The sequence below is a fragment of the Hemicordylus capensis genome, chromosome 4, assembly GCF_027244095.1.
Source record: "Hemicordylus capensis ecotype Gifberg chromosome 4, rHemCap1.1.pri, whole genome shotgun sequence".
Lineage (NCBI taxonomy): Eukaryota > Metazoa > Chordata > Lepidosauria > Squamata > Cordylidae > Hemicordylus > Hemicordylus capensis.
Window position 1 is genome coordinate 15025254 of NC_069660.1, and position 21186 is coordinate 15046439.

The 21186-nt window shown below is 43.4% G+C and overlaps 1 protein-coding gene across 2 annotated transcripts in view; it reads left to right on the forward strand.

The window, feature by feature from the left end:
• HRH3 (histamine receptor H3) overlaps positions 1 to 21186 on the forward strand; it is a 47371-nt gene that overhangs the window by 16011 nt on the left and 10174 nt on the right. For both annotated transcript variants that reach the window (XM_053313293.1, XM_053313295.1), the window contains exon 2: positions 354 to 520. In XM_053313293.1, the coding sequence (XP_053169268.1) occupies positions 354 to 520 (167 nt within the window). The remainder of the gene's footprint in view (positions 1 to 353; positions 521 to 21186) is intronic.

The window sequence follows — 21186 nt, forward strand, 5'->3', positions numbered from 1 at the left end:
AAGATGCCATCAGAGCAGCTCTTTAGCACTTATCTGACCTTTGCGATCTTTGCAAGGGGAGCCTCTCCTCACACTCCTTGCACAGCTTGCAACAAGCAGGAGGAGAGAGGAGGTGGCTGCTGGCATCAACCTCCTCCTTGTCCCCGCCTCCCCGCAGCACCAGTTTCACTACTTTCAAAACCTGCAAGAGTTGATTTTGAAAGGGGACTGGACCCCACCTGGTGCCCAGCTATATATGACAGACCGTATATGACAGACATATCCTTGGGCTCTGCTCAGTCTCTGTACTTTCATGCTTCCATAATGTAACAGAAAAACACTTCAAAAAGATAAATCAAGCTCTTTCATTTCAGGTGCCTTTTGTATTCCATTATATGTACCCTACGTCCTAACCGGGAGATGGACTTTTGGGAGAAGCTTTTGCAAGCTCTGGTTGGTGGTTGATTATCTGCTGTGCACCACGTCAGTCTTCAATATTGTGCTGATTAGCTATGACAGATTCCTCTCTGTGACGAGAGCGGTGAGTACTGACTTGCTAAAGAGCCAACGAGCCATTTTGCCTGATGGGCTTCTGCTGTTCACCTGCCCACCCCTGACATCATTGCCACACATGCACTCCACTCATCACCTGCTCCCACTGTTCTCTGAAATTCTGTGTGAAATGCAAAAGGCTGTTCACTACGCAGATTCATTATTCCTGCCATGCTTGTCGGCAGCATTGGGTCAGAGGCTGTTGAGCGCAAGGGAGGCGATGAAGGACAGGGACTGGAGGCGGATGGACCTCGGGGGCATCTCTGAAGGAGGGCAAAGACAGAGGCAAGCATCCACTGGATTCAGATGCCGCGGCTTAAAAAGCAAATGCAATCTTAGGCTGCATTAACAGAAGTATAGTCTCCAGCTTGCAAGAAGTTATTAGCCCAATTCAGACGTTATGCTGTACAAGTGTACAGAAGGCTGTACACTCATACTTGTGTTTGTGAACAACTGTACCTGTGCTCATTTTAAAAGTGAACCTGGACACAGGCCCTTTAAATGCATGGTACAGACTTCTGTACCTGCATTCAACATAACCTGTGCATGTCTGTTCCTGTGTACAGATCTGTACCTGTGTATGCTGTACACTCATTTTAAGAGTTATAAGTTATAAGTTTATTTGGTCATTGACCAGCAAACATTTACAATAAAGCAGTACGTATTTTACAAATAATATAACAAAACTTGGCCATAACAGAAATAATATCAGTGTCCTCATTAATTAAAAGATAATTTAAATAAAATTCATCAGACCGGCCAGGCAAATTGTCTAACATAGGAGATAAAAGTCTAAGCTTTCTCCTGATCCTACTGAAATGTTTTCAAAGTCTATTGAGGAGCTGCATTCTACTTCAGATTTCCATGTGGATACTGCAAACGATCTTGTTGACCTGAGTGTGGACAAAGCCTCTGGACAACCATCTGTGGGTCTTCTGAATTCTTCCTTTTTGCTTCAGGACATAACTTCAGTTTTTACATCTAACCTGAGCTCGAAATTACAACCTTGTGAGAGGCTTGGCATTAGCAGTGAAGTGGTGGAGTTGTGTAAGATGGCATTGCAGGACAGTGGTCAAATTTTGGAGGTCAAGGGGGCTGGACTATCTAGTGACTTTCATCCTGAAGTTGTCCATGCCCACTGCCATTCTTCTGCGTCTAGACCATCTTCTCCTGCTGGATTAAATTGACTGATGCAGTCATCATTTTCCCTCTCTTTATTAGTCTGGAATGTTGGGACACTTAATCCCAAACTCCAAGATCCAGACTTTTTAGCCTTTATCTCGGGTTTTGATTTGTTGGCTTTCCAGGAGATTCGAATGAAGGGTGATATTTACTTACCTGGTTACTCTTCCTTTATTTTGAATGCTACTCTTGGGCCAGGGGGTGTTAGATTAGTTGGGGGTATTGCAGTTTTGGTGTCCTCTACGCTCTGTTATAAAGCTAACATAATTGAATCTCTAGAATCAGAGGCCTTGGCTGTGTTTTTTAATGTGGGCAATTTTAAATTTATTTTGATAAATGTTTATGTTCCTCCAGCTAGCTCTCATTCTTATAAGGAGAACTCATGGACCAAGTTGGAGAAATTTATTGCAAATATTCGAACCACTTTTAGTGATATTCATCTGATTTTGGTGGGGGATTTTAATGCGCGAGTGGGTCCAGATGACACCACTATTTTTGGGAAATATCATCATTTTCCACTTCTTCCCCCAACTCCTCTTTCGCTTTTGGTTAGACAATCAAAAGACACTAGGTGTGATTTTCGGGGATTCAATCTCTTGCTACTGGCCATGAAGGAGGATTTATGGTTGCTTAATGGCTCAGTTCCTTCAGATTTTCCGGCGGAATATACGCATTGGGTGGGGGCCAAACCATCTTTAATTGATTATGTTGCTGTTTCATCCAGTATGTTGTCCAGGGTTTTGAATTTCCAGATTATCCCCAGACTTGAAAGCGATCATCACCCTATGCTTTTGAAGTTTTGGTTGGGTGTTGGCTCAAGAGGTGCAGCTGGACCGGTGGTAGGAGATTTTAGGAACGTTAGTTACCGAAGATTGAGGTGGTCTGAGGAACTTGCCACGCGAGTTGCTAATGTACTTGGGTCAGCAGAGGCGTGTAGTTTACGGGAAGCAATTATAACAGGATCTATTGGCTCCCAGAGGTGTTCAATGTTAGATCATTTTTCTTCAGTCTTAGCACTGTTGTGCCCAGTTTTTGTCACCTCAGTATATCCAAGTAAAAATTCAAATCACGCCAAGTCCTTTTCTCGTTCCTGGTTTGATCGGGATTGTTGCATTGCCAAAAATAACACACTCAAGGCTTTCTTAACTTATAGAACAGCACCCTCTTTGGAAAATAGGCAAAGGGCGCTCTCGATGAAATCAGCCTATAAGAGGTTGCTTAGTGAGAAGAAGGCACAAGCCGTTAACAAAAACCAGCTTAATTTAATTGAGGCTGCTAAGTCTAACAATCAGTCTAAGTTCTGGAGGCTTGTTTCACCTGCCCTGTCGAAAACACCTACACTTCCAGCTTCTGTGATTCCAGCTCAGGTTTGGGAACAACATTTCCTACAGCTTTATAGTAAGGCTGATAATATGGTTTATAATGCTGAACAACTAAATGGAGATACTCTTAGGTGGAACCCAGTCTCCTGTTCAGAGATTGAAAAACTTATTCAGAAATTTAGTAATGGTAAAGCCCCTGGTAGTGATAACATTTCTATTGAGGCTATCAGAGCCAATCTTGATTGGTGGGTCCCCGTTTTAGCCTCGCTATTTACTTATATAGATACAACTGCTAACATACCCAGTGAGTGGGGCCTTGCTATAATAATTCCTCTTTATAAAAAAGGTAGGCGTGAGGACCCAGCCAACTATCGTCCCATTAGCTTACTTAATGTTATTAGTAAAATTTACGCAAGGCATCTTTTGATAAAACTTCTAGACTGGATTGAGACAAATAACATTTTAGCTATCGAGCAGGCAGGCTTTCGGGAGGGTCGTTCCACCATGGAACATGCTTTTACCCTTCAATTTCTGGCAGAGAAGTATTCTAGGTTCCCAGGTTCAGCACTTTATGTAGCATTCATTGATCTTAAAGCTGCATTTGATTCAGTTTCTAGAGAGAGACTGTGGTCTAAACTGGAAGCCCTTGGAATAGATAAAAGATTACTCGAACTTATTGTTAGTCTGCATAAGCATACTTGTTTGAAAGTTCGTTATGGCCCAACTGGACAGTTAACATCGGAAATTCCAACTTTTAGAGGAGTACGTCAGGGCTGTATACTTGCTCCTATTCTGTTCAACATCTATGTTAATTCTGTGGTTTCTTGTTTGTCCACCCTCTCTATTCATCCACCAAAGTTAGCCGATAGGCACGTCTCCATATTATTATATGCGGATGACATGGCTATTATGTCGCAGACACCTGTAGGCCTTAAGCGCGCCCTAAGACTCTTCTCATCATTTTGTAACCAAGAGTCTATTGAAATAAATTATAGTAAGACTAAAGTCTTAGTGTTTGCCAAGCGAGCTAGGCGTTATAATTGGTCTATACAAGGAAACAAGATTGAGCAGGTTAATTCCTTTAAATATCTAGGAATTACGTTTCACTCTGTTGGCTCTAGAAATGCCCATTTTAACTCCATCAGACAATCTGCTCAAATGGTTGTAAATAAGATCAAATCTTATCATTTTACACATGGTGCTGCTTTTATACCTGCGACAGTGAGACTTTATACAGCCAAAGTACTGCCTTTGCTCTTATATGGAGCCCAACTGGGACCGGCAAGTAATTTTGCCTTACTGGAGGCTATCCAGACTAAGTTTATTAGATCCATTTTGCAGGTTCCATGTTGTGCTCCGAATGCTGTCATCAGAAGGGAAGTTGGTCTTATTAGGGTGGAATCCTTATACTGGTGCTGTATCTTTCGATTTTGGTTAAAATTGAGTTTTGGACAGGCGGGTTTAGCCTCTTTGGCTATGAATGATGGTTTTAATTCAAGCTGGAAACGAGCTGTGTTGAGCAAATTTTCCTCTTTTGGCCTCTCCATAGAGGATTTGCATACTGTAGGAATTGAGCAAGCCAGGAAGTTAGTTAAGCAACGTGTCCTGGATATAGAAGTTCAACAAGAAGGTGCATGGCTCAAGCAGGGCTTATACTTAGGGAGTCAAGCTATTAATCTTAAACCAGCTAAATATTTTGATGTGGTGCTTGTCCCTAAATTTAGACGAGCCCTCACTTTAGCACGTTTAAATGTTCTTCCTACAGCAGTATTGGATGGCAGGTTCAAGGGAGTTCCGCTATTTTTACGTCTTTGCCCATGTGGAAAAGGGGTTATAGAATCCACCTCGCACGTTATTCTTTATTGTGATTTTTATAGGGAACCCCGTTTAAGACTTTTATCTCCTATGTTAGACAATTTGCCTGGCCGGTCTGATGAATTTTATTTAAATTATCTTTTAATTAATGAGGACACTGATATTATTTCTGTTATGGCCAAGTTTTGTTATATTATTTGTAAAATACGTACTGCTTTATTGTAAATGTTTGCTGGTCAATGACCAAATAAACTTATAACTTATAACTCATTTTAAGAGTGTTGGACATTTTATTTTATTTATTTATTTATTTATTTATTTATTTATTTATTTATTTATTTATTAATTACACATTTATACTGCCCCAAACTCGTGTCTCTGGGTGGTTCACAATGATAAAACATTTAAAAACACACATAAAAACACATAAAAACCATTAAAAACTCACAATTTAAAAGTCAATCACAGAATTAAAAACCTATTAAAAAGCTGAAAAAGCCTGAGTAATAAGATGGGTTTTTAGTATTTTTAAAAAATTGTTAGAGATGTGGAGGATCGTATCTCAACAGGAAGCACATTCCATAGTCCCGGGACAGCATAACATTGGAACATAACATTGTTCCACTCTATTCTGCATTCAGACCTCACCTGAATGCAGAACAGAGCATTCTTAATGCTGGAACATCGGCATTAGGGACCCACTGAGGCTGCTGCACCATGTGAGAGGCAACCCCTGTAGTGTTGCTGTGCAGAGGCAGGAAGTTGTAGAATGGCCTAAAATGCCATGCAGGCACTTCCACAGTGCTACTTCCATTGGGATTTTGGGGGCAGAGAACTGAATAGTGGGTGAGAAAGAGGGTGAGGACAGGAGAGTCATTGGGAATAAAAGGGGGGAAATAATGGAACCATGAATAAAGTACCCTCTGGTCATAAAGTCTTTGGTTTGTGCTTGCCTGTTTTCAAAATTGTTTACATAACAATGAGGTCTAGAATGTTGCCTTAAATCCCCCAAAGTTGGGAAGAACAGTATTGTAGGCAGAGGGTGGGAACACCCAATTTTGTACAAGGAAGCATATGTCATATTTTATAGACAACAGAAAAATGCCTAAAGAATACATTATTAATACTTCGTTATTTTTGTTATTGTTATTATTTACATTTTCTATCCCGTTCTTCCTCCAAGGAGCCCAGAGTGATGTACTACATTTTTAAGTTTCTCCTCACAACAACCCTGTGAAGTAGGTTAGACTGAGAGAGAAGTGACTGGCCCAGAGTCACCCAGCAAGTCTCATGGCTGAATGGGGATTTGAACTCGGGTCTCCCCGGTCGTAGTCCAGCACTCTAACCACTACACCATGCTGGAATCCCCAACTTACAAATAGGTTGTGTCCCCACAGTTCATTTGTAAGTTAGATGTCCATAACTTGGAACACATATAGCTCCTGTAAGAGATAACTTGTTTGTATGTGCGGGTTAGCATTTTAAAGTTGAGGATGTCATTCATTTAATCTGTTATGGAGCTTTCTTTGTAAGTACAGGCTGTTTATAAGTTGGGGAGAGCTTGTATTAGATGGCATGCCAACAATAAGACAACATAAAAAGAAGGCAAATACAGGCGAGGCATGACTGTAACTTTTCTTTTTACTACAAGTCCCATGCTACAGAGAAATTTGATGGAAGATTTAAAGCAGTAAATATGATATTTAAGATGGATTACTGTGCACAGGTTAAAAACTCAATTATCTCACCAGGAGATAAGTAGAGATATCGAAAAGCATAAAAAGAGCTATTTACAAGTGAAAGATCTATTATCTGATCAAATGTTCGGCTTTCACTAGATTTTATTCATCTGTTTGTATCCTGTCCTTGGCTGGGGTTGCTTGGAGCTGGATTTTAGCCTCATGAAGACTTTGTAGGGTCATTTAAGGTGGCAGAGAGTGTCTTACCCAATGAGAATAATATGGCAGAACTGAGAATCAAACCAGGGCTTCCTTCAAGGAGGAGGATTGCTGGTTTTGGGGTAGGAAGCATTTATTGCCCTTTGCTAAGCAGGGTCTGCAGGGGCGTAGCTAGGGGAGAGGGGGCCTGTGTTCATCCCTCTCTCTGGCGGCCCCCCAGAGTGAGGGAGATAATGAAGAAAATAGAGAGGAATGAAGCTGGGGGGCCTTCAGGAGCTGGGGGCCCGTGGTCTTTGAACCCTTTTGCTCAATTATAGCTACAACCCTGAAGGTCTGCCTGGTTTGTATTTGAAAGGGAGACTACATGTGAGCACTGTAAGATATGGGGCCACTCTGGGAAGAGCATCTGTATCCTTGTATGCAGAAGGTTCCAGATTCCCTCCCAGGCATCTCCAGATAGGTCTGGGTGAGACTCCAGCTTGCAACCTTGGAGAAGCCGCTGCCAATTTGGGTAGACAATACTGAGCTAGATGGACCAATGGTCTGACTCAGTATATGGCAGCTTCCCCCTGCATCAGTGGGCATCTGAAGCCAAACTAGGGGCATGGCAGGTGCAGGTAAATGGGGGTCTGTCCCTGGGTGCCCACCATGCCCGCTATGCCCCTGGCCTGAACCTATGCTCACTTTTAAAATGATTTCACCAAAAATGTGTACACACATGCCAGGGTGGCCAACCTGAGACTCTCCAGGGTGCTTTCCAGATTAGACCCTGCAACGGAGTCACGTCAGAAGTGTGCTTTCACACTTCCTGCGTTGTGACATCACAGTCCCTACGCAGACAGCAGGGTGCCATTCACATTGCCAATGCCTTGTCTCGAATTTAATCGCTGCACTATAGAGCTAGGACGTCGTATATCCGGCGTTGAAAAGTTGCTGTTTTTTCAGGTTGTTAGTTTCCGCAAGACTGCTCCCCCTGCTGTTTACGTTTTCAATGCCACTTGCCTGAATGGAGCAGCTAGTCTGGAAAGCACCCAGCTGTTGTCGGACTGCAACTCTCATCATCCCCAGACACATAAATTGCAACAAATTGCAGGTGGGGATGATGGAGGTTGTGGTCCAGCAACAGCTGAAGAGCTTCCAGTTGGCTACCCCAGAATATACAATCTAGTGTCTTTGGGACAAATAGCCTTCTTGGCTTTGGATCAGTGAAAAGTAGCCTGTTGTAGAGATAAAGAGTACAGCAGGCAAAGCTGAGCTTTCAGAGATATGCAGTAATGAGAGGGGTCTCAGGCAGTGACCCCTGTTATGCAAACAGGGGTGTTTCAAACATAACCCTGTTTTCATATGTGAACTCTTGGATTTTATGTAGTAACAGGGCTGGGGGTCAGCATCAGTGTTCCTTCTAACAGGGATTCCCAGATGTTGACCACAACTCCCAGAATCCCCAGCTGCCGTGGCTTTTGTTTGGGAATTATGAGAGCAGAGCCGTATCTAGGGAAAATAGCGCCCAGGGCAAACACTGAAATTGCGCCCCCTGTCCAAGCATCTGACACCCATCTTTCAGATAACTTTACCATAATATCAGCTGAAAAATACGAGTCAAGCTCATTAATCTTTTAATAGTTCAAAAACTATTTAGCAGTGGACGTAGTAGCCAGACCAAAAAATGCTGGGAAACTACAAATTTCAGTATTCTGGGGCTCATGAAATACCCAAGTACTATGTGGAGGTGTACTTGGAAAACTAAACAGAAGTGCCTGTCTAATTTCAGGCAGCGCTTGCTCAGGCAGTGCTTTCTCCAGCGAGGGTGAGAACGAGAAATGCATGCTGTCAGGCAGCAAACATTGCCTGAAAAGGACAGGGGAGAGCTTGCTTGGGGCTCTCCAGAGCCTGGGTGTGGGTGGGGGGAGTCCACTCGGGGCTCTTCCGGAGCCCGAGCCATGCCCCTGGGCACATGACATCATGCGCACGGGGCGTAACTAGAGGGGCCGCTGAGTGGAGCTGGACACAGGCTGCCATTCAGCTGGCTCTGCACCTGGTTGGTGTACCAACCACCCTCCTGAAACCTTCTGCTCTTCCCGGAGCGGCTCCATCCCCTAAGGGGAATATCTTACAGTGCTCACACATCGTCTCCCATTCATATACATCCAGAGCAGACTCTGCTTAGCTAAGGGGACAAGTCATGCAATGCTCCCCTAGTTCACCGTCGCCGTCTCACCCCTGCCACTGCCACTTTTTTGCCTGCCAGCCTGTCTTCTTCTCCCCACCCGCAGCCCACCCGCAGCCGCCTTCTTCTTGTTCTCTCCATCTCCTTCTTTTGCGCCGCCTGCCCCGCTTTCTGGCTGCCCATCTGGTGGCTCGCCAGTCAGCTGCCACTCGTGGCCGCTTGCCCGCATGGCTGCTCAGCCGCCCACCCACCCACTGGTCGCGGCCACTCGCCTGCCCGCTGCCACCACTGCTATATTCTTTCTCTGGCCCCGTGGCTATCTGAACTCTTGTGAGAGCTGCCACACATGAGCCCCTGGTGGCGCAGTGGTAAAACTGCCACCCTGTAACCAGAAGGTTACAAGTTCGATCCTGACCAGGGGCTCAAGGTTGACTCAGCCTTCCATCCTTCCGAGGTCGGTAAAATGAGTACCCAGAAAGTTGGGGGCAATATGCTAAAATCATTGTAAACCGCTTAGAGAGCTCCGGCTATAGAGTGGTATATAAATGTAAGTGCTATTGCTATTGCTATTGCTATGGGATTGGCCATGGGTACTTCTTAGAGAAATAAAGATAAATTAAGAGCTAGTGCAGACAATTTAAACCAGGCGATTAGGAGTTGGGATCACACAGAACTGGAGAGTACTGTTCCCTCTAACAGGGATTCCTATATATTTTTCACTACAACTCCCAGCATCCCCAGCTGAAATGGCCTTTGGCAGGGCCAAGGGCATAGCTAAGGGAGAGGGGGCCTGTGTTTTCCCCTCTCTCTAGCGGCCCCTTGGAGTGAAGGAGATAATGAAGCAATTAGGGAGGGGTGGAGTGGGGGCCCCTCAGGAGCTGGGGGCCCGGGTTCTTTGAACCCTATCACTCAATTATAGCTACACCCCTGGGCTGGGGATTCTGGGAGTTGTAGTCAACATCTGGGAATCCCTGTGAGCGGGAACACTGCTGGGAGAGGTCCCCTTGACACCAGAGGGGAGGAGAAAGAGAGGCACGAGCTCCCCTCTCCACAGGCCAAGGGCCAGCATTCTGGCCTATTTGACTGAACTCATCCCTAGTATCATCCCCCGCCCCCTCGTCTTCTCCACCTGAGCACTTTGGTGGTGAAAATGGGAAGGATATTTCAGATCAGCTCTAATTTCAACACAATACCTAATGAACTAATTGACTTAGCTGGAAAATGGCAAGTGTTAATAACTGGTATGTAGGAGACTTAGAGGAGGCTAAAAGCATTTTTGCATTCGTGATATAATTAAGATTGCTTTTATGTAAATACCTCATATTGATAATTTATTCTGAGTACAGAACATGGAACTTCTTGGAGACTGCCATGCTCCAAAAATGCTGGGATTTCAGCAATGAGGAATACTATAAACAGCTCGGCTTATAAGCCATTTGCTTTTGGTCATAGGAACATACATAGGAAGCTGCCTTCTACGGAGTCAGACCCTTGGTCCATCTATTTCAGTATTGTCTGCACAGACTGGCAGCAGCTTCTTCGAGGTTGCAGGCAGGAACTTTCTCAGCCCTATCTTGAAGATGCCAGGGAGGGAACTTGGAACCTTCTCCATGCAAGCATACAGGTGCTCTTCTCAGAGCAGCTCCATCCCCTAAGGAGAACATCTTGCAGTGCTCACACATTGTGACCACTGTTCCTTCTAAGGCATGCACTTGCACATTTCTTGATGTCCGCTCAGTTAATTGTAGATCCTGCTCAGATGGAATTAGGAAGATCTCACTCCAAATGCTGCACACACATTGCCTTGATACTGCCACCCAGAACAAAACTCATTCCACACACAAATTAAAAAAAAAAAAAAAATTAGAGAGAACACTGATAGTTATCATCTGACAGGCACACTGCTAGTGAATGGGATCTGTACCCAAAACTGGAGAGGTTAACATCCTAATACTGATGTGGACCAATATTACCAAGAAATATGTATTTATTTCACTTCCCTTTATCTAGTCTTTGCTGCTGCCACCACCAAGCTCTTCCTGCTTGGGTTTTTATCCTGACAACCCCTAGTAGAGTAGCTGAGGGCTGCGTGAGAAGAAAGTATAACACGCTGGACACAGGATGAACTTCTAAATAAAACCAAATCAAGTTTATGTATGTACAAGCAGCTTAAAGGTTCCTCTCTACCAAAGCAGGGCTTTACACGCATAATGGTTTCCTTAATAACAATAACGAGTCTGGGCTACAGTTTATAGATGGCCTGATGTAAGATTTGTGACACACACAGACTTCACCCACTGGCTGACATGCTACACAGTTTACATGAACAGGTAGATAACAATCTGACTGAGGTAGCCGCAGCCAGATCCCCTATCACCTATTGACACAGATCCTGTCTTACCCAGTCCCTCCCTGGAACCCCACTAGCCCCTATCTCTCTAGAGATACTCTCTCTTTTTGTTTTTAATACTTTTAATTCAATTTTTCACAACATAAGATACATACACGCACACACAAAAAGAAAAAGAAAGAAAGAAAAAACACAAACAAAACAAAACAAAAACATGAGGACTTCCATCTCATCATTAGAACAAGTATCAGTTACAATACCCAAGTCTTGCTTGTAATTTAATCATTCTCCCCCTGATAAATTGTACGCCTCCTAGGGCATTTTAAAAACATTTTTGTTAGCACTCAAAAGCCTGATAGAAATCCATTTTATAATATGTTTTTAGGTAAATAAGAAGAGGGTCCCACTCCCGTTTAAATACTTCAGATTTATTTCTTAATAATGCTGTTAGCTTTGCCATTTCTGCCAACTCTAAGTATCCAATCCTCTTTACTCGGGCAATGGATGTCTTTCCATCTGTATGCAAATGTCAATCTTGCTGCTGCTGTCAGATACATAAAGAGGGTCCAGTATTTCCTAGGCAATGAACTGTTATCAATACCTAATAGTATTGTTTCAGGGCTCTTAGGGAAAGTCATTTTAAATACTTTCTTAGGCTCATTGTATATTAAATCCCAATAGCCTAGACTTATTACAAGTCCACCATAAATGTATATAGGGACCCTCCTCTTTTTTACACTTCCAACATTTGTTTGACATGTTCTTGTAAATTAAAGCGAACTTCTTAGGAGTTAAATGCCAACTGTACATCATTTTAAGATTATTTTACTTTAAATTAGAACAGGCAGTGTATTTCATGTCTTCTATCCACAGTTTTTCCTATTTCTCCAAGTCTATATTGTAACCAAAATCCTGAGCCCATTTAATCATTGAAGTTTTCACTACTTCCATTCTTGTATCTTCCAATAATAACATATCGTACATCCTAAAAACTAGTTTGTCTTCCTTGTCACACAACTGTTGTTCAAATTCTAACTTGGATTGATTAAAACCCCTTTTGCAATCTTGCTTGAATAAGGTGCTAATCTGGTGATACTGAAACCAAGAAATATTCCAATCTTGCATAAGATCTAGTTTTTAAAGTTCATATTTTGCACCTTGGGGAACAAGCAGTTGTCGATACGTAGGCCATGTCTGTTGCATATTTTTCTGTTTTCTAAATATAACTTCCAGTGGAGATACCCAAAGTGGAATTTTTGGTTCTAACACAAGTTTGTTTTTCATCCATACCATATATAAGCTTTTTCTAACATAGTGATTTAAGAAGTCTTTATTTACTTTTACCTTATTATAAAATAGATATGCATGCCAACCATATCTTATATCAAATCCTTCCAAATCTAACAGTCTTGGATTTTTTAATGTAGTCCATTCTTTCATCCAGCTTAGGCATATTGCTTCAAAATATAACTTAAAATTCGGTAATGCAAACCCTCCTCTCTTCCTGTCGTCCGTTAGGTTTTTAAAATGTATTCTTGGTTTTTTGTCCTGCCAAATAAAGTTCTTTACGTCTTTATGCCATTGATCAAAAATTGACATTGTATTTATTATCGGTATTGTCTGGAAGAAATATAACATTTTAGGAAGAACATTTATTCTGATAACAGAAATTCTTCCACTTAACGATAAATTCAATCTATTCCATCTACATAAGTCTATCTTTATTTCCTTCTAGATTTTAATATAATTGTTTTGAAACAATAAGGCATTATTTGTTGTAAGTGTAACTCCTAGGTATTTTACCTTCCCCCCCACATTGAAACTAGATCTCAAGACAAATTTTTCAATATCTTCTTTGTTCATATTTTTAATTAATACCTTTGTCTTATCCTTATTTATATAGAACCCTGCCAAATTCCCATATGATTCTAATATTTCCAATAATGTATCAATTGACTCTAAAGGATTTTGTAAAAACAACACTATATCATCTGCAAAGGCTCTTTGTATCTTTGTGTCCCTATTTACAGTCCTTGTATTTTGGCCTCTTCCCTTATCATCCTGCACATAATTTCCAAGACCAATATAAATAGTAATGGAGACAGGGGGCAACCTTGTCTAGTACCTTTTTGAATACTAAAATAATCTGTCAATTCTCCATTAATCTTAATGTTTGCTTTTTGTTCAGAATATATAGACTCAATCGCCCTTATATAATTAGCTCCAAACTCTACAATTTCCTGGGTTTTCAACATGAATTGCCAGGAGATGTTATTGAAAGCTTTCTCTGCGTCCAAAAATAACATCGCCAGTTGTTTATCATTATGCTTTTCGTAATATTCTAATACATTTAAAACAGTTCACACATTGTCCTTTATTTGCCTTTTTGGTAGAAATCCAGCCTGATCTTCATGAATTAACTCTACCAAGATCCCCTCCATTCTTTTAGCAAGTATAGAAGCAAATAATTTATTATTAATTATTATTATTATTATGTAAGGAGATTGGTCTATAATTTTTAACCAGAGTTTGATCTTGGCCAGGTTCTGGTATTAATGTAATAGTCGCCTGCCTCCATGAATCAGGGAACCAACCCTTCATCATAATTTCATTCATTGTCCATTGTAATGGCTGAGACAATACTTCACTAAAAGCTTTGTAGTATATAATAGAGAGCCCATCTGGTCCTGGTGATTTCCTCCCCTTTGCTGGCTTAATAGCATCCTTAACTTCTTCATTGGAAATTGGAAGATTCAATATTTCCCATTGTTTAGGGTTTAATTTTGGTAAATTCCTTAATTGTAAGAATTGTTCTACTTTATTTATATCAACCATTTTTTTTTATAAAACTCCTTATAATATTTATAAGATTCTCTTTTAATTACTGACTGTTGATTAATAATACCACTGGACTCAAGAGATCATCTTTTTAGCCCTGTTCGTCCCCATCTCCTGGCTTCTCCGAGCCCTGTCTGAGATAGTCCCCTCTCATAGGAACATAGGAAGCTGCCATATACTGAGTCAGACCATAGGTCCATCTGGCTCAGTATTGTCTTCACAGACTGGCAGCGGCTTCTCCAAGGTTGCAGGCAGGAATCTCTCTCAGCCCTATCTTGGAGATGCTGCCAGGGAGGGAATTTGGGACCTTCTGATCTTCCCAGAGTGGCTCCATCCCCTGAGGGGAATCCAGGGCTAGGAGGGTGAGGAGCTGGGGGCAAATCAGCATGTGCAGGGCCTCCTTAACATTTAATATGATTACAGAATCAACCCGACTGATGACATACTATGTAAATAGTGTGAGTAGTGTGTGTGAGTGAGTGAGGTTTTCGGACATGTCCAACCAGTTTGGACATATAGTGCATTTGCAAGGGGGGAAAGTTGAGAGCACAACACATGCCCCTTGCTTCACAATTCTCACTCAGGCCTTCTGGGCTGCAAACCTGGCTCCCACCATCCACCCGTTCTCTCATTCCCTATACACTACAGGGTATATGCAGTGTATATACAGAGCCAGCATAGCATAGTGGTTAGAGTGTTGGACTAGGACTGGGAAGACCTGAGTTCAAATTCCCATTCAATCATGAAACTCACTGGGTGACTCTGGGCCAGTCATGTATCTCTCAGCCAACCTACCTCACAGGGTTGTTGTGAGGATAAAAACAAACTCAGCTCCTCAGAGCGGGATGTAAGTGTAAAAATAAATAAATAAATAAATAAATAAATAAATAAATAGTGTGTAAATATACTACAGAAGGAAAAGCCACCAATTTGATTTCAAAGAGGACAGCAGAAAAAGACAGTATGTACGCTATTTATATATGAGCTACTGTTACAAGTACAAAGCAAATAAAATTATATTTAAATATTTATTCATTCAATTTTTATACCACCCTTCCAAAATGGCTCAGGGTGGTTATAAGTACAAACATGTTGAGAAAGAACCATTTTCTCATATACAGGTGAAACTCGGAAAATTAGAATATCGTGCAAAAGTCCATTAATTTCAGTAATGCAAATTAAAAGGTGAAACTGATATATGAGACAGACGCATTACATGCAAAGCGAGATAAGTCAAGCCTTAATTTGTTATAATTGTGATGATCATGGCGTACAGCTCATGAAAACCCCAAATCCACAATCTCAGAAAATTAGAATATTACATGGAACCAAGAAGACAGGGATTGAAGAAAAGAACAATATCGGACCTCTGAAAAGTATACAGTGTACTGTGCTTGATTGGCCAGCAAACTCGCCTGACCTGACCCCATAGAGAATCTATGGGGCATTGCCAAGAGAAGGATGAGAGACATGAGACCAAACAATGCAGAATTGCTGAAGGCCGCTAATGAAGCATCCTGGTCTTCCATAATACCTCATCAGTGCCACAGGCTGATAGCATCCATGCCACGCCGCACTGAGGCAGTAATTGCTGCAAAAGCGGCCCAAACCAAGTACTGAATACATATGCATGCTTATACTTTTCAGAGGTCCAATATTGTTCTATTCTTCAATCCTTGTCTTCTTGGTTCCATGTAATATTCTAATTTTCTGAGATTGTGGATTTGGGGTTTTCATGAGCTGTACGCCATGATCATTACAATCATAACAAATTAAGACTTGACTTATCTCGCTTTGCATGTAATGAGTCTGTCTCATATATCAGTTTCACCTTTTAATTTGCATTACTGAAATTAATGGACTTTTGCACGATATTCTAATTTTCCGAGTTTCACCTGTATTTTGCTATTTAAGCCATTTTGAGAACTTTGTTGTTAAAGTATTTTAATAAGGAAAACCAACCAACCACACCCAGAGACCAGATTAGAGCTATAAGCAACACACAACGACCAGCACATGGTAAACCAAGGCAGGAACAAGAACAAATCAATTTTGCTAGAGCATTTTTCTTCCCTGTTATTCTTTTTGAAGTTTTAAATACTTTTGTACTGACTGATTTCCTCACAAGAAGGTATATTGTTGAAATGGGGAGGGTTTTTCCTACAAGTTTGTACTCAAATCGTTTTGACTTATACTTTGAAAATGGTTTTTTAAAAATCTCTCTCTCTCTCTCTCTCTCTCTCTCTCTCTCTCTCTCACACACACACACACACGGAGATTTTCAAGCGGGGGTGGGGCTTCTGCTTCTCTCACAGCGGAAACAAATCATACACAAACAAAAGTCAGAAAAAGGCTGGGTTTTAAAAAAAATGTTTTGCTTTCCTGGAGGAAGACAAGCCCACAGCCAGCTTTTTTCTACCTCCCATTGCCGTTCAGCTCCCCAGTCCTCCTCCTGGCTTCTTGCTTGCTCTAAAATTACAGTACTGTACTTTCAATGCTTGACTAACAAGCAGAAGTTTGCTGGTTCAAATCCCCACTGCTACTATATCCTGCAGCAGTGATATAGGAAGAAGCTGAAAGGCATCATCTCAAACTGCGCGGAGGCAATGTTAAACCCCTCTGTATCCTACCAAAGAAAACCACAGGGCTCCATGGGAGCCAGGAGTCAAAATCAACTTGATGGCACACTTTACCTTTATCTTTACTTTCAAATGCTGGCCTGAGCAGGGAAGGAGCACAAGACTCCAGGAGAATGTATCAGGTGGCTGCAGCTGCTCCTGCTGGACAGCAGGAAGGGGAGTTAATCTCTTTTTAAAAACTCTGCTAATAGAACACCTGAAGTGGCACAGCGGGGAAATGCTTGACTAACAAGCAGAAGGTTGCTCGTTTGAATCCCGGCTGGTACTATATCAGGCAGCAGTGATATAGAAAAGATTCTGAAAGGCATCATCTCAAACTGCGCGGGAGGAGGCAATGGTAAACCCCTCCTGTATCCTACCAAAGAAAACCACAGGGCTCTGTGGGTGCCAGGAGTCGAAATCGACTTGACGGCAGACTTTACCTTTACTTTACTGAGATATAAATCCACAGCAGGATTTATATCACAGCAGGATTTACTTTACTGGGATATAAAGCCAAGGCAGGATCCACAGCAGAACCCTTGCACCCTGTTTCGGTCCCTGCTGCTTGCTCTGTATTTGCTGGGCTGCTGGAGCTCTTGAGTGGGAATCAGAGCTGGGGGGAGCTTCTACAGAGGAGAGCTTCAGGAAGGCCTGCAGGCAGGGAGGCCTCTGGAAGCCCCGCCCACCACCAAACAGCTGAGAGTCGGAGCAGTGAGGGAGCTACAACAGCCTGCATGGATGGAGCCTTTCAAAAGCAGGCAAGACAGCACAGGGATCCTGCAGCACTATAGGTCGGCCGGGCAGGGGGAGGAAGATAATTTTTTTGCAGGGCAGGCTGCTCCAGGGCGGGGCCTGTCTGAGCTGTGGATCGCCCAGGTCGCCCTGCCCTAAGAACAGCCCTGGGGGAATCTCTTTCAGTGCTCACACATCAAGTATCTCATTCATATGCAACCAGGACAGACCCTGCTTAGCTAAGGGGGCAGGTCATGCCACTCACTGCTCCATTCTAAAGCACCCCCTTTAGAAAGGTGGTTCCTTGAGCAGTGGCGTACCTAGGTAATTTTGGAGCCTGGACCGAAAGGCCTTCGGAGCCCACCGAGACCCCCTCCCCCTCTGCAAGTTAAGCATCATCCCCCTACACACACAGAAACATGTATGCTGGCCTTGGGCCGAAATAAACAAATACATACATACACACATAAACATGCACACACAAAACTGTGACACACACAGTATTTTTAACACATGGGTTCTTGAGGGCACAAACAGCAACTGAACTCACAAGAATGTAATAATATAAAACAAGTATGTTTATGTAAATATGCATTAGCAGAAACATTTCGATACACAACTTAACATATTCCCTTCCCACATATTTCTTTACCCACTCCCCCCTCTGTCTCTAAAAGGAACCAATTTAATTTAATTTAATTTAATTAATTGAATTTAATTTAATTCAATTAAAGAGCAACTGAATTTGCAAAAAAAGATCTAAAGTAAAAGGGGGACTTGGGGGGGGCAGAAGACTTCAGGATTTTTGTTTTGTTTTTGGATTTTGTTTTTTTAATGCAACTTGGGGGCTGGGTGGGAAAGAGGACCCATCATTCCGAAAAGCAGGCAAGAAGTTGGAGCTGCTTCGCTGCCCCCACCCTTGCATTCTTTCCCTTGGCAAAGCAGAGTGCTTGGAAGGCAAGCATTTTTCTCCCTCTCCCAGCTTCCCTCCTGCTTTTGCTTTTTCAGAATGTTTGCAGAGTTCAGGAGTTCTGCAAGCATGGAGAGCAGACACTTGTACATAAAGCAAAGCAAAACATACAGAGACAGACATATTCTCCACACCCCCACACACGAAACTCTTCCCCTTCCCCTTTTGCCTACGAGAGAGAGAGAGAGAGAGAGAGAGAGAGAGAGAGAGAGAGAGAGAGAGAGTTTGCAATTGCAACCCAAGCTCTTACAAGTGCTTTCTGTCTCCAAGTGCTCCACAATTTGTCAAAAACAAGACAAAACAAAATCCAGAAGTTTTATCGAGCAAGCGGAGGGTGGGGGGGGGCTTACTTTTTCTTGTCTGACTTGTGGTGCCTCCCACCCACTTTGCGGCCTCCAGTGATAGAAGACAGATAGAAACACCTCCCTCCGCCACGCTCAAGCAAGAGAGAGCTCGACAGCAACCCAGCAATCTCAGCTGCGCTACCGAGGAGGAGGAAGCTTCCTTGGGGCACAGGCGGCATTGTAAAGTTTTGCTTTGCTGAGGGGAAATTGGCCTCTATTCCCTCTCGCTCTCACAGGCGTGCTGCAAAGGCAGGGAAGCCGGGAGCTATTTGGCCAGCCACTGTGGAGGCAGGCAGGTGGCCTGCACTCGGCCTCCACGGCTCACACTTGCAGCAGCCTGCACACTCTCTTGCTCTTGCAGCTGTGTGCGCTGCATGGATGGGGAAGCCGGGAGCAATTTGGCCAGCCACTGTGGGGGCAGGCGGGCTGCCTCAGCCCACACTCTGTGCCCCCCCACTTCACACACAAAAGATTGGGCTGTTAGCAGCATGGGCGTAGTGTCCCTTGGACAAGCAGGTACCTATGTCCCTGGGCCCAGAGGGTCAGGGGGCCCCCAAGCAGACTGCCTGGCTCCCGCCTCTGCCCTGACCCCTTCTTATCCTGGCCTAGGAGGGGTGGGGGGTGAGCCAAGATGGGCAGGCCACCCGCTGTGGCTGCAGTGGCAGGCGCTGTGGCTGTCGGGCCTCTCCGGCAGGTCTGCACGCCTCTCCGCCTGAACTGCATACCTGCGCAGTTCAACTATGGACGTCGCATGCCCGTGACATCATGGGCATGTGACGTCCATAGTCAAACTGCACAGGCCTGCAGTTCAGCCGGAGAGGTGCTCAGGCTGACTGGAGAGGCCTGACAGCCACAGTGCCCACTGCTGCCGCCGCCACGGAGGCCAAGATAAGAAGCGGCGGCGGGGCGCAGACAGCGGCAGCAGTGGGGGCGGTCAACAGGAGGTGGGAGCAGCAGCGGGGAGATGTTGGTTGCCCTGCCCCTTGCATCTGACACCAGATGCAGGGGGTGCTGGCGATAGGGGGGGCCTGCCAAGATTTTGTGCCCTGGCCCCCAGGGGTCTTGCTACACCTGGTTAGGAGTACTGCTAGGCTGCTCAAGTTTTGCAGATCGTGCAATCGGTCGCCCGACAGCAGCACAGCACAAGCCATCGGTGGCCATCACTAGAGCCCCACAGAAAGACATTTTGGAGGGCCCCCTACCCATGGTGGAGGAATGGGTTTTGACCTGGAAATCTGGTCCAAAGAGCACCAGTGCCCTTGGGCTTCAAAAGTTGATTGTCAGGACTGGAGCTGCTGCCAAACATCACACACATCTCCCATTCAAATGCAAACCAGGGCAGACCATGCTTAGCAAAGGGGACAATTTATGCTCGCAAACTGGGGTTTGCAAGGGTTTGCAAGCACTGTTCCCTCAAACAGGGGTTCCCAGATAGAGGGGTTCCTTACTCCCATAATCCCCAGCCAAAGACCATTGCAGCTGGGGATGCTGGGAGTTGTAGTGAAAAACATCAGGAAATCCCTGTTAGAGGGAACAGTGCTTGCAAACCCCAGTTGTGTTGCAGTGGGAACCTCTGTATCCCTGTTCTATAAAACTCCTGTCCTATAAATGTTTAGTTGCTGACATCCAGCCTAACAATAAGCTTGTGCAACAAAGTTGCATACATACATGCATAAAAGTCACGTACTGTGCTATCACAGGGATGTTTGAGCAAATCTTGAGCAAATGATCCCTAAGGGAAAGGTTCCACAGAAGGATGTACAGCACCTTTTTGGACAAGAGGAAATACATTTGAATTTCTCCTCCTCCTCCTCCTCCTTCTTTCTTATTTACACAGTCAGACAGGTGTTATTGACTTATTATTTCTTGTTTACACAGTCAGACAGGTGTTATTGACTGGTTTGTTTTATCCAGACATCGAGTCCTTCCCAAGGACCTGGGATGGCTGAATTTTATTGTCAATTGTTATAGATATCGTTGCAGAATATAGGCTGCTCCCAGTAAAGCTGTTTTTTGTAATTGGCTGATGGTGATTTCTGTGGCCCCTATGGTGTTGAGGTGCTCTTCAAGGTTTTTTGGAACTTCACCCAGGTCACCAATGACCACTGGGATTATTTTGGTCTTTTTCTGCCACAGCCTTTCAATTTCAATTTGTAGATCTTAGTATTTGGTGATTTTTTTCTATTTCTTTTTCTTCTATTTTGCTATCCCCTGGTATTGCTATGTCGATTATTTTGACTTGTTTTTCTTTCTTCTCGACTACAGTGATATCTGGTGTATTCTGTGGCAGATGTTTGTCTGTTTGTAGTCGGAAGTCCCATAATATTTTTACATCTTCATTTTCTTCAACTTTATCAATTTTATGGTCCCACCAATTTTTGGCTACAGGTAGCTTGTATTTTTTGCAGATGTTCCA